We start from the raw sequence: 13,139 nt of genomic DNA, 5'->3' as shown, positions 1-13,139 counted from the left end.
TAATGATGGGAATGGAATGAACCCTGCACGGCAACATGCCATTCACTCCTATGTAGTAGTTCATAATGCAGCCCCATGACGACACATGAAGTCCCTCAGGACCCCAGTGTAAGCCCAGCTGTGTGGGTCCCAGGCTCTGCCCTGCCTGCACTATGGTTTCAGCACCCACAATGACCGAATCCCGAGTCCCTGGTGTCTCCTGCTGCCTCACTTGACCAGAGCTCCTGGAGAGCAATGCTAGCCTCAGCTCCCACACAGCAGCAAGTGCTAGTGGGGGTTGTAAGGCATGCGGGGGTCTTTCACCCCACTCTTCCTCTCCTACTGCTGCCACCGGAAGTGGGGTCCTGGTGACTCTTACATCATCAGCAGGGCTTGGAGAGATGGATGGCCCGGTTGGTGAAATGCTTGTCTCACAAGCAGGAGGACCTGAGTTTGGTTCCCAGAAGCCATGTGAAATTCACGCACTTACAATCCTAGAGTCAAAAAGGTAGAGACAGGTGCTCGCTTCGGCAGCACACATATACTAAAACTGGAAACGATACGGAGAAGATTAGCATGGGCCCTGTGCAAGGATGACACGCAAATTCGTGAAGCATTCCATCTTTTTAATGAGGGATGCTTGCTCAATCTGGACACTTTGGGGAGGGCCTGGGCCCTCCCCGGAATGAAATGACAGACTCTAGAGATCCCTCATGCAGGGCCTTACCCTCTCTGGGGAATGGAGTGGAGATTGGGTGGGGGGCTGGGGGGGGGCCGGTGGGGCCGGTGGGGGGGAGTGGGCTTGGAGGGGAGAGAGAGGGAGCTGGGACTGACATGGGAAGCAAGCTTGTTCCTAATTTAAATATATAATAAAAAAGTGTAATAAAAATAAATAAATTTAGAGCAGAAAAAAAAAAAAAGGTAGAGACAGAAGGACTCTTGCTGGCCAGCCTGTCTAGTCTAACTTGTGAGCACCAGGCCTACAAGAGACCCTGTCTCAAAGGAGGCAGAAGGGGTGCCTGACGAATGACAGCTGAGGTTGTCCTCTGACCGCCACAGGACCTGCACATGTACATAAAAAAGGCAGAGGGGACACCGCCAAACCTCTTCTGTGCTGACCCTAACTAAATGCTATTTGTGGGTGGGGAGCCATTCTTATTGCTGGGGTGATCTCTGACATAGCCTACCCTGCTATCTTAAGACCATGTATAGCTCCAAGTGCCTAGGCCTGGTCCAAAGGCCCCAGTATCCCCAGCAATAGGAATCCCCATGGTTTGCACTGAAAGGGTATGTTCACTGTGAAAACATACCCAGGTAGGATTGCCAAGGGTGGGGTCCTGGGCTTTGGCTATAGGGGTGTGGCCAAGGACCGGTGTCACATCTGATCTCCAACTGAGACACCCTACCCTACCCCACACCTCCAGTGCTCCCAGGAGAACTACAGCAAGCATTAAGCCTGAGCCATTGGAGTCCTCTGCTCCGAGCTGGAGCCCCAAGGCTTTGGAAACTGCATCAACATGGGGAGGAGGTGGTGCCTATCGGGAGAGGACAGACTTTGCCCCACGGGGCTCTGACCCGGGCAAGGTGCCAGCATCTGATTGGCACTTACAGCTCTAACGATGTGACACTCGGCCTGTTACTCATGTCATTTCCTTGAAGGGACCATGCCCTTCCTGAGGAACACAAGCCACTCTCTCTAGAAGGCTGCAGTGAAGGATCTGGCTGTGAGCGTTAGCCGAGGGAGGGAGGAAAGGGAAAGGCTGGCAGTGGCATCTGCTCCTTTGTCACTGCACTATAGATGAATGTAGTCACGTGACTCACTGCCCAGTGGGATATGAATGAAGTGATACTTCTGGAACCAAACATTTAAGACCCAGGGCATGAACCTCTTACTCTTTCTTTCTGCCAGGGTTACCTGGGGGTGGCAGGACTCCAAAGGGAATTCAGCTGGACCCTCAAACCCCCAAGGAAGCAAGTTGGGGATATTTGGATCGTTAACCCTAGTGTGGGAAGCCACTGAGGGTTTAATATTGTGTTGCGGCCTATAAAATCCTAACACAAGAGATGATGGGGAAAAGTTCAAGCCATATCCCGGAAGCCACACTGAAGAGCACAGCGAGGCTGGCACTAAGGCATTGGCAGGAAGTGACAGGGACACACTTAGCTGGGCCAGGGTCGGGGTGTGTGGGTGGAGGGAATGGCCTCAAATTGGCCACAGTCAGGCCTCTAGAAAGTCACTCTTTAACAGTGTTCTCTCTTATGAAGGTGCATAAGGCCTGGAGTTGTGTTATGAAGGACACATGGCCTCAGCCCTCTGGTGTCCTAGTCTAGGGAGTCTTGACGTGTAAATGAGCAGGGACACCGGGACGGGAACCATCATGCAGGGGTGAGGGGAAGTCTGGGGGGCTAGGAGGATGAACGTGCCCTGTGAGAGGATGTCACAGGGAGGTGGCCTTCCCAGGGCAAGGGACCCGTAAGGTAGAGAAAGCATGAGCTGGGTGCCAGGCAGAGGGAAAGCAAAGAGGAATGAAGGGTTAAGACAGATGGGGACAGGTGGGGGACACTGAGCCCAGGACAGAGGCTAGCCAGAGAGCTGGATTGAGAGACTGGGGACGGTGTTGGGGACAGAGCTAGAGGGGCCGTAGTGTCTCTCTTGTCTTGAGGGCAGGTAGGAAATGAGCTCAGGCTGACCTCCTTTGTCTAGCTCTTGCCTCCAGATGGGAGGGAAGGGAGCTAGTGGGTTTCTGTCTGAGGGTTCATTCATCTCTGCACATGCCCAGGGATCCTAAGCCAGAGACAGCTTTCTTCTAATACGATGGTCTTTACTTGGGCACACGGTGCCTTCTAGATAAAATTGGAAGTTTGATGGTCACCATAGACCACCTCTAGTCACTGGCAACTCAGTAGTTGAGGGGAGGAGTCCCAGATATCCTTCACTGCATTATGTGACCCCAAACCGCAAAGCCTTGTACACACCAATGCCAACACCCAGGAGCCCCCACAGGCAACTGCTCTAGGTACCTCCAGCTGTGTGGTGCTCTGAGGGATGTTAAGAGCTCTCAGAACAGCTGCCCCCTCAACACCCACTTCTCTGGGACCTGGAATTCTTGTGCTAGAGAGCTGTGTCAGCATCATCCCTGGGAAATGCAAAGCCCCCATGCAGTGGCTAAGTCACGGGCAGAATCAGCTGGAGTTGGAGGTTTCCGACCACTGCCGCACATGGGAATTTCCTCGAGTGTTTTAGAACTATGGACTCCTCTGTATAACCCTGCAGCCCTGCAGCTGAGCGGGCCTTCCCATGGTGCACCAGGGTTGGTCTGTGTAACCAGCACATGGTGTAGGGAAGGTCTGACACTTCTGGTCCTCCCACTCCTTTTATAGTTGTCTTTTAAGAATTTATTTGTCTTTCTGTATGTGCATGTGGCGTGTGTGTGTGTGTGTGTGTGTGTGTGTGTGTGTGTGTGTGTGTGTGTGTGTGCATGTGTGTGTGTACACAGGCAACAGCCCGGATGGTGCAGGTAAGAGGACAACTTTGTGCAGGTTCCAGGGATTGAACTCAGGTCAACCAGCTTGGACAGCAAGTTTGCTCACCCACCACACCACTTTGCCAGCCCATCCCTTACTTGCTTTGGCACTAATGTGCTGTGAACCATGACCTACAATCCAAGTGTGGCAGCGCACATCTGTAATCTAGAACTCAGAGGGCTATGGCAGAAGGGTCACTGCGAGCTTAAAGTCAACCCGGGCTATACAGAGAGACCCCACCAAAACAAACAACAGAAACAGACTGTAATGGTTCTAGCAACAGGAGTAGTGGGGAAGGACATGGAGCATCTATTGGAGTTAAGTCTCATGCTAAAACACACAAGGCACAGAAGGCAGCAGAGACAGACCCATGGCAAGATCTAAAAATGAAAAAACGCACCAGAGGGGATTAGCAGTTAGATACTACAGAAAAGATGAGTGAGCTTGAAGATACGACTGCAGAAGTTACCCCAAATAAAAAGAAAGAGGGGAAAAGACCTTGAAAAAACGAGCAGATTTTGGCATGGGGAATGAGAAGGGCCGACAGACAGTTGGAAGATGGTGGGGGCGGGGAGGATATGCACTGACGAGGTTCCAAATATGGAGGCTGGGCTGTGGCTGCTTAGTCAAGTGTCTGCTACACAAACATGGGAACCAGTGTGCAACTTCCAGGATCTATGTCAAAGCCCTGTGTGGTGCAGCATCGTAAGTACCAGAGCTGGGAGGAAGAGGCTGGAGGACCCTGGGGCTTGCTGACCAGCCTGTTTAACTGCACTGTCAAGCTCCAGGCTGGTCTATGTACTGGTTAGCTTTTTATCAACGTGGCAAGAGCTCAGGTCATTTGGGGAAAAAAAAGGAACCTCAATTAAGGAATTACCTCCATCAGACTGACCTGTGGGCAACTCTGTGGGGCATTTTCTTGACTGGTGATTGATGGGGGTGGGCAGCCCATTGTGGGTGGGGCCATCCCTGGAGTCGTGCTCCTGGGTTCTCTAAGAAAGCAGGCTGAGAAAGCCATGGAGAGCAAGCCAGGAAGCAGAACTTCTCCACGGCTCTTGCGTCACTTCATACTTTTAGGTTCCTGCTCCAACTTCTTTCAAAATGGATGGTTAAGTTATACACTGAAACAAACCCGTTCCTTCCTGAGCTGCTTTTGGCCATGATGTTTACACAGCAACAGAAGGAAAACTGTAACAGTCTCACAGAATAAACTAGATAGCAACTGAGGGACGGTAGAGAGCAACAGGGTCTTCGTCTACCCTGTGTGCCCATACACATATGAACACACACACACACATACACACACACACACACACACACACACACACACACACACACACACACACTTCCAAACATGACAAAACCACAACTGAGGGACGGTAGAGAGCAACAGGGCCTTTGTCTACCCTGTGTGCCCATACACATATGAACACACACACACACACACACACACTTCCAAACATGACAAAACCACAAACTCCAGATCTTAGAAGCTCAGTAAACCCAGAGAAGGGGGAGGAAAAGCCCCTGGCAGCCCACTCTCGCTCAAGTGCTGGGGCTGTCCTGTGGACTTCCCTGCCTCTCTCAGTGACAGGTTCAAGGCAGGACAGAGAGGACAAGGATAGGCAAGTGTGAAGAGTGAAGGTCAAACAGTGAGATTCAGGGGTGAGAAGAGCAGGTGGCAGGCCACCACCCTCCAGTCCCTTTCAGGGGGATTATGGTTCTAAGCACCCATCTCTGGAACAGCCAGGTCCCTACCATTTCCTCTGGAGTCTCTAGACCTCAGCTCACTCAGCCTTGGAGCTTGGACCCATTCTGGCAAAGAAACCAAGTCAAGGACAGAGTCAGCGAGCGCAGCAGGCACCGGAGGCTGGCAGGACAAAAGCCACATTGGACAACCTGTACATCTGCTGCCCACATGAGCGTGCTGCAGAACGCTCGCCCTCTCGTCAGGCCAAGGAACAAACTTCCAAGCTGGGGTGGTGGCCAGCATGAGTCACCTTCATCAAGGGACAGAGGCCTGTCCTTAAGGCGTCACCAAGGTGGGCTGCCACAAACACTGTCCGTGGGACAGCTGGTCCGAGGTGAGTCCCACCTGTGCCTATTTCCCTTCGCTGCGCCACCAGCTGGGGCAAGGGCCCAGCAGGAGTGCCCCGGCAGAAAAAAGACTGAGGACCTACCTGCCAGGTTGGGAGGACCTTCTCAATGTCATTCAGGTTGATGCCATCCCCGTCTTCCAGCTTCCCTTTTCCACACCTAGACCACAAAAGACAGAAAGGCATTGGAAGGACAGTTTAGCCACAGCGGTACCTTTGCCTGGCTGCAGGAGAGGAGGGCCCATCAGGAGAGGAGGGCCCGTCAGGAGAGGAGGGCCCATCAGGAGAGGCATGGCTCTGCCGTCCCTCAGAGTCCCACCCAAGGAAAGGGCCCCAGAGGTGGATTCCTCTAATCTTCAAGCAACTTGCATCTGAAGAGAGGTGAGAGATGAGCCCACTGATATCCCCCCTTTCCAGGCATAGCAGCTAAGCTCCTGACTAATGAATACCCCCATGCCCTCACAATTCCTGAAAATGCCAGTTCCTTTGGCCCCAATGCACCAAAGATCAGTGAACAGAGAGACCAAGCAACTATCTCAAGGTCACACAGGTAGGTAGGAGTTGGCAGAAGCCCCAACATAGTTTCTTTCCCTTTGTTTGTTTCCAGGCCTGTAATACCAGCCACGCGCCTATATTGTGCCTTCTGTATTCAGGGCCTCTGTGGATGGGTGTGCCTGCAGGCTGGAGATACTGGCCCAAAGTTCTAACTTTTTGTAAAGGCACATCTTCTAGTGCCAAACTGCAAGGGTGTGAACTCCAGTCCCTTTTTGAGGGACTCAGTGCAAATCATTTAACTTTCCTATACAACTATTTCTTCATTTGGAAAAGGGATCATAGCAGTGCCTAAGACCATAACATGGCTAGTGGATTAAAATGATAACTCCATAAGGCACAGGATAAGTATATGCCTACTGCCACAGTCACTTCTCCTGTTACTATGCCTCTGTGGGGCAGAGAAGCAGGTAGAAAGAAGAACAGTTCAGAGCTAGATTCAGAGGCTGTCCAGCCTCGGGCACCTTTCTCATTCCTGAGCCTCCAGCTTCAGAGTTAATGCAACTCAAATTCCAGAGGAGTTTTCTCATTTGTTGAAATATTTGCCTAGCATTGCTTCTGGTTTCCTGCCAAGGGAAATAATCCAGCTGTGGTTCCGGACAGGTAACTTAGGGCTCTTGCAAGACTAAATTGGAAACTCACCTCCTATGGTTGTGAGCCTGAACTCCACTAGGGGGCAGCAGAACACAAGTGTCCCAAAAGTGGCCGGAAAAGCTCTGGGACCTAGACAGAAAATCTGGCAGGGCAAACTAGCAAAGGCTTGGGTGAAAGAAAACAGGGATCAGAAATTGGTTTCCATTAGACTCTTATTTTCCTCATTAGGGAGTCTAGCCTGGCACCCGGGTTCAACAAGTAGGAAGCTAGCTCCACGGAACTGTGGCCAAGGCAGGGTGCAGAGCCCATGGGCAGAGGGAGGAGGATGGTTTGACAGAATAGGGAGGGGGGAGTCCCAGGACAGTGAGTGGGAGGCAAGGTAAAGCCAGGAGTTCAAATCCACTCTGCTGAAAGCTGGGCTTCGGGCTGCATTTTGCTGGAGAGCAAGGTAAGTGTCGAGGGGGAGAGGTGCTTCTGGAGGAGAGCCTGGGGTGGTTTAGGCTTGGGCAGGTGGAGTAGAGCAGAGGGGGCATGGGGAGGTGACAGGCAGAAGGTGAGAAAAGGAAGCACACCCTGCTACCACACCCACTAGGAAGTGCTGGGCCACAGTGGGGAGGCAGAGAGGCCTGGACCATGAAGCCATCCTTGGGCTAATCAATCTGCCTGACGGTGATGGGCTGGCCCCGTGAAAGCACCCACTGTGTGCCGAGGTCTGTGAAAGCACCCACTGTGTGGCATGAACAGATGTTGAAAAAGGCGCTGGGGAACTGGCACTCCTGGAATGGCTGGCACCACCCTCCAAGATCTCACTGGGCAAAACACTCCTTGTAACTGGACTCTTTAGGTGGAGTTGATTCCACTGAACAAGTGTGGGCGTGGCCTTTGCCTCTCACCTTAGCGGTCTGAGGTCAGCAGTGGGCAGCACACATGGGCCAGCTCTGACCCCTAGCCTGCCTGGTCAGGGTCAAACTTCCTACGAACCTGCAGGTGTGGCAGGCAGATGGTGGCTGCAGAGCAGCTTGAGTCACTGCTGCCAGTGGGGTTGCCAAGGCAACAGCCCGCTCCAGTTCTGTCCGTCTATGGAAACACAAGCTGTGGGAAGCCTTGGCAACCTGTTTCTGAGGGAGGTTGCAGTGGTTGGACACGTGGAGCCCATCCATCTTCACATGGCAAGATGCAGGGAGGACAGGGTTCCTATCCTAGCCATAAGGTGGACACAGGACACTGGCCATTAATCCCGAATGGCAGGATGGGTACCCAACCCTAGAAAGCTGAGCCGAGTGAAGGAAGTAGGATCCACAGCTGGTGAGTGGGGATGGCTTGGTCCTCTGGCATTCGACAGGACAGTGATGCTGGGCACGGAACAATCTCCCCTGTGCAGCCATTAGTCACTTCCTCCGAGCAACCTGCTTGTGACGGAAGCAGACTCACCCATTCCCCACTTAGTCTAAGGTGTCACTATCACCTAGATTTCCCAAGACTTAGTTTTCCCACGGCTGTCACAAGACATGCTCCCAGGGGACACAGGAGGGACTGGGGCTACCTAGGAAATATCGCTGAAGCACTCCTTAGGTCCTCCAGAATGACCCGTTCCACCTCGTATTTTACTTAACCCTTTCTGAACCCCATTTCTCTTGCTTCTAAAATGGATGAGACCATCACCCCTCCAAGGCTCAGCACCCAACAGGGAGACCTGTGCCACTAAGAGGAATGGCCTCTACAGATGGGAAGGGGCAGAGTGGCTGCCGGGGGACACATGGCAATACAGTAAGACATCCCATAATCTCAGCTATTTTAAGGGTGAGGGTAACTTTGAGACAGGAACCAGCAGTAGGAACTGCAGGAAAAACAATGAAAATTATAAAATACAAATGACCCCCAAGTTGGGTGGTGGTGGTGCATGCCTTTAATCCCAGCATTTGGGAGGCAGAGGCAGGAGGATCTCTGTGAGTTCAAGGCCAGTCTGGTCTGTATAGAGCTAGTTTCAGGACAACTAAGGCTGTTACACAGAGAAATCCTGTCTCAAAACACAAAACAAACAAACAAACAACAACAAAAGAACAAAAGATTGAGCATGGGAAGAATCAGAACTCTTTTATGCTCCCAGTGGGAATATAAAATATTCAGCATCTTTGGGAACACTTCACAGTTCTTAAACACATTACACACAGTTCCCGTATGACTGAGCAAGCCCACAAGCAGGGACTCAAACAGATGTATGTACATGATGGAATGTCCCAAGCTGTGTTTTTCATAGAAGCCCAAAGCAAAGAACCCTAATATCCATCAATGAGTGAATGGGTAAACAAATAGTGAAATGGCTGGTGCCGTGAGCCACTATTCAGCTACAAAAAGGGCTGGACCATGGATGTTCACAGACAAACCTTGCAAATATTGAAAGGCAATAACAGGAGAGGACACGAAGGATGCCATTTCTACAATACCCAGAAAAAACAAACTCACAGAAACTGAAAGCGGGGACTAGGGGTGGGACCGGACAGGAAGTTGTGACTACAAGGGATCACCTTACACTGGGGGGAAAAGAAGACAGACAATGATCGCAGAACATTGTAAACAAGCTCAATGCCGCTGGACTGCATGGTTTAAAGCGGCTGATTTTTATCCCACACGAATTTTATCTCTATGAAAATTACTTTTAAAAAAACAGAAAAGAAGCAATGGCTACTTGTCTCACACCTATGCCTGGTACCACACAAGTGTCCTGAGGGCAGCCCAGGCACTGAGACCACCTATTAAAAGCAAGGCAATACTGGTTCCTGGAGCCAACAAGAGCGAGACAGGACAGGATGAAGGCTATCCTGAGACCAGCTCCCAGAGTGGGACTTCTGTACCGGCAGGGGGCATCAGCACCTCCCTGGGAGCTTGCGTGAAGTGCAAATCTCCGACCTACTGGATGTGTCTACCTATTTGATACTGCAGAGAGACAAAGTCGTCTATACGGTGGGAACATGAGAGTCTTGAAATCAATTTACGGAAAAAAATCACAGCACAGCTCATAATGTTCTAAGGAAGTTTACAGTTTTGACTTGAGCCTCCAGTCATAGCTAGCCTTGGCTTGCCTGCATGCAACTGCAGCTGCCCACTGATCACAGGTTGGACATGGCTGGAACGAAAGGAACCCCAGACCTACTGAATGTGAGACTCTAGGTGGGTCCTTTTCTGATTTTCAAGTCAGTCTCCCGGATGCTCCAGTTGGAGACCCACCAGCTACTTGATAAGAGACACTCAGTGTCACACAGGAGCGGGCATACGGGCTGCTGGGGAGAACGGAGGGATTCTCTAGAAAAGCCAGTGAACCTGCAGTCCTGAGGCAGAGAGAGCGCCTGGGACATGGAGTCACACCATTTCCCCTGTACAGTGGAACAAAGCCCTGCCCCTACACCTCACTCCTCTCCCTGTGCGAGGTACTCCGTGGTGTCCTTACCCCTCTCTGTCGATGTGTGGCATGGGCTGCTTGGGTGTGTGGCGGACCTTCCGATGGAACTGGGTGAAGTCCAGCTTTTCAGGCTGCAGGTCCCAGGTGGCACCGCTAGAGGGCGAGAGAGGGCGACAAACAAAAGGCAGGAGGTAAGAAGCCTTCTTAACGCAGGAGTCACAGCGGGTGGGGAGGGGAGGGCACCCACAGCTGAGGGCAGGGGCCTGTTCAGACCCATTTGGAATGGAACTCAAGGAGTCTTCAGTTCTGCCGTGGGAAAATGCATGCTCCCCAACATGAATGTGGGGCTGGCTGCCCACTCTGCAGGGGTCCCCACAACAAGCCAGTTTGTTTTATGCCTATATTTAAGAAGAGCTGGAGAGAGAAGGAGGACAAAAACCTGCCATCAGAATACAAAATGATGCTCTGAGTGAGCAGAGGTGGGGAGGTAGGGGCCAGTTCTCCAGTTCCTATCCCAAGAGTTCCGGCATGCCGGAGAGTCCGTATCTAGACCAGGCATACCTGCAGTGTGCCCACAGTTGGGCAGCGATGATAAAGCCAAGAGTGACAAGTACCACAACCGGGTACGCCTCTTGTCCTGAGGAGTCCTGGCTAATGCCAAGCACCATCAGGAACCATCAGCCCTCCTCCTGTGTGTGTTGCTAAGAGGCAAACCTCATATGTGCCTTGTAGACACTGTACCACTGAGCTGCAGAGAGCCCAGCATGCCCTTTTCTGTAGGCTGGCATGTGTGAAGGGTGGAGCCTACCACTCACCCCCCCCCCTAACAGCCATGTGCCCCTTCCTTCCTTGCTCCCACCTTCCCAAGTCACTCCCCTGCTCTCTCCCTCCCCTTCAGCCTTCCTGGCTTCCTTCGCCCTTTCCATTCTTGGATGCTCTCTCCCTTGATTTCCCCCTTGAGCCTCTGCTAGCGGCCCTCCTTCCCCTCCAGCCTTGTCTCTCTGTTTCCCTACTGAACCTGCCCATACATAAGCCCTGATGCGGCAGGAGGCATAGACCAGCACCGGACACCGCAGAGAAAGGAGGAAGTTACCTGAAGGAGTCAAAGGTGTTGGCGGCCCAGATATCTGTGCCCAGCACGTCTAGGGAGCTGTCTTTGCTGCCATTCTGAAAGACACAAGGTGAGGGGCTGGCCTTACATCTGGGGTCAGGACACTGAAAACAGTTTGGATAGAGGTCCACCATAGTCCAAACACGAGAGGGCCGCAGGACCCTCTTTGACACCTAATGCCGGCAGCCTGCATGGGCGGAGGCTGGAGTGGGTCACCTAAGGGAGTGTCCCAGCAGGAGCATCAGGAGGGCCAGGGGACCGCAGAGACTGCAGGCTTCCTCCCACGCACAACTCTGAGATGGTGTTTCACAGAGGTGTGCAGTCTGGACCCATGCCTGCATCTCTGCTGCTGAAGCCCGTGGTCCCTTCTCAATGCCTCAGTGCCTAGCAGGCACTCTATGTGACTGTATGAGCCTTCACCACCATGCTTGCCTGTGACAATGGTTTCTCCTTGCCCATGGGATCTGAAACACCAGGCTGGCTGAAGCACCCACGCAGGAGTGGACTTGTAAACATGTAAGCCTTGCCGATTGAGAAGCCCCACAGACCAAGGCTGCCCCAGTGACTGCATTTCTTATAATCATCACTGCAGGCTGCATCCTTGGAGGCTTCCTACATGACTCACTGTAGACAGAAAATGCCTATGATTTGGTCACTGCCCTCTGGGTGCTGATCACCCCCAACAAACCCTCCATCAGTCCCCCCAACCTTGCCTAGTGCTCACAATCAGACAAGTCAGAGACACAGAGGCTCATCCCTAGGTGTAAACTAGTGTTTACAACAGATGTGTACGGATGTCCCTAGATACAGCCACACAAGAATACAATAGTGTTGAGCTGGGAGCCACCCACAGGCCTGCCAACAGCTGACCACACACAACAGCTGTTATGTTCACAGATTGGAGTATTACACAGCGGTGAGAATAAACAAATGAAAACATCACATGACTGTACAAATAAACCCCATAAACAGTGTGGAAAAAGGAATGCAGACACAAAAGAGTACTGGTTACACGGTGTGATTTACATAGTTTTAGGACAAGCAAAACTAAGCTGTGGCTACAGAACTCAAAATGGGAGGGGACACCAAAGAAACTGACCAAATGCCCTGCTTGATCTGGGTGTTTTGTTTGTGACACATTGCTTTTCTTTAGGTGTGCTATGACCTCTTGCTTAGCTACCTGGTGCTGTCCTAGCCTTCATTTTCGGGTCCTCTCTGCAGGACCAATCAACTGATTATCCATGAAGACTAGAACATCCCAGGGCCCACCATTACTCAGAGCCACCAGCTCTCCGGAAAAGGGGTGTGCTCCATGCGTACCTAGGCGGCTACTGACATAACACAGGGAGGAAGAGGAGCCATGAGCCCGGCCCTCAGAGCTGGTGTGTGATACTCATTCTCATTTACAATGCGGCATGACCTGGGCTCTGATTTGGGCACCGCAGGAGCACCAAAGCAAAGGCACTGTCACTACGCTGTGACTAATGCCTTGTGCTGTGACAAAACAATGGCTATGATGTTGCTAGGTAACAAGAAATTTTTTCACTACAATCTTATAGGCCCAGTGTGGTGCATGCTGTCTACTGCCGGTTGAAACTTCACTATGCAGTCCATGATTGTATATGCAAGCATACTACACACAAGGTACACATAGATACCACACACATGACACATTTATATACCATGCACACCGTATTTATATACCAATACACCATATATTTACGCATCACATTCAACACACACACACACACACACACACACACACACACACACACACACACACACACACACATATATATGTTTAGCACCAAGGACAGCGCCCAAGTGCTGGTGGGAAAGGACCAGACATGTTCAATCCCTTGGCAACAGAGGTTCATTTGAGGCT

General features: G+C 51.7%; 1 protein-coding gene and 1 non-coding gene across 4 annotated transcripts in view; one reads left to right on the top strand and one right to left on the bottom strand.

Annotated features, from left to right (window-relative positions):
• The window catches only part of Ctif (cap binding complex dependent translation initiation factor), a 240,336-nt gene that overhangs the window by 151,305 nt on the left and 75,892 nt on the right, over positions 1-13,139 (bottom strand). For all 3 annotated transcript variants that reach the window (XM_013118055.3, XM_013118056.3, XM_005076456.4), the window contains exons 4-6: positions 11,237-11,310; positions 10,192-10,296; positions 5,685-5,760 (exon numbers count right to left, since the gene is read on the bottom strand). In XM_013118055.3, coding sequence (XP_012973509.1) covers positions 5,685-5,760; positions 10,192-10,296; positions 11,237-11,310 — 255 coding nt within the window. The remainder of the gene's footprint in view (positions 1-5,684; positions 5,761-10,191; positions 10,297-11,236; positions 11,311-13,139) is intronic.
• On the top strand, positions 498-607 carry LOC121139099. Its single transcript, XR_005875935.1, has one exon. It is a non-coding gene; the product is annotated as a U6 spliceosomal RNA (small nuclear RNA).

The sequence above is a fragment of the Mesocricetus auratus genome, unplaced genomic scaffold (assembly GCF_017639785.1).
Source record: "Mesocricetus auratus isolate SY011 unplaced genomic scaffold, BCM_Maur_2.0 Super-Scaffold_6730, whole genome shotgun sequence".
In the NCBI taxonomy this organism is placed as follows: Eukaryota; Metazoa; Chordata; class Mammalia; order Rodentia; family Cricetidae; genus Mesocricetus; species Mesocricetus auratus.
This window is presented reverse-complemented; position numbering and strand designations above follow the sequence as displayed.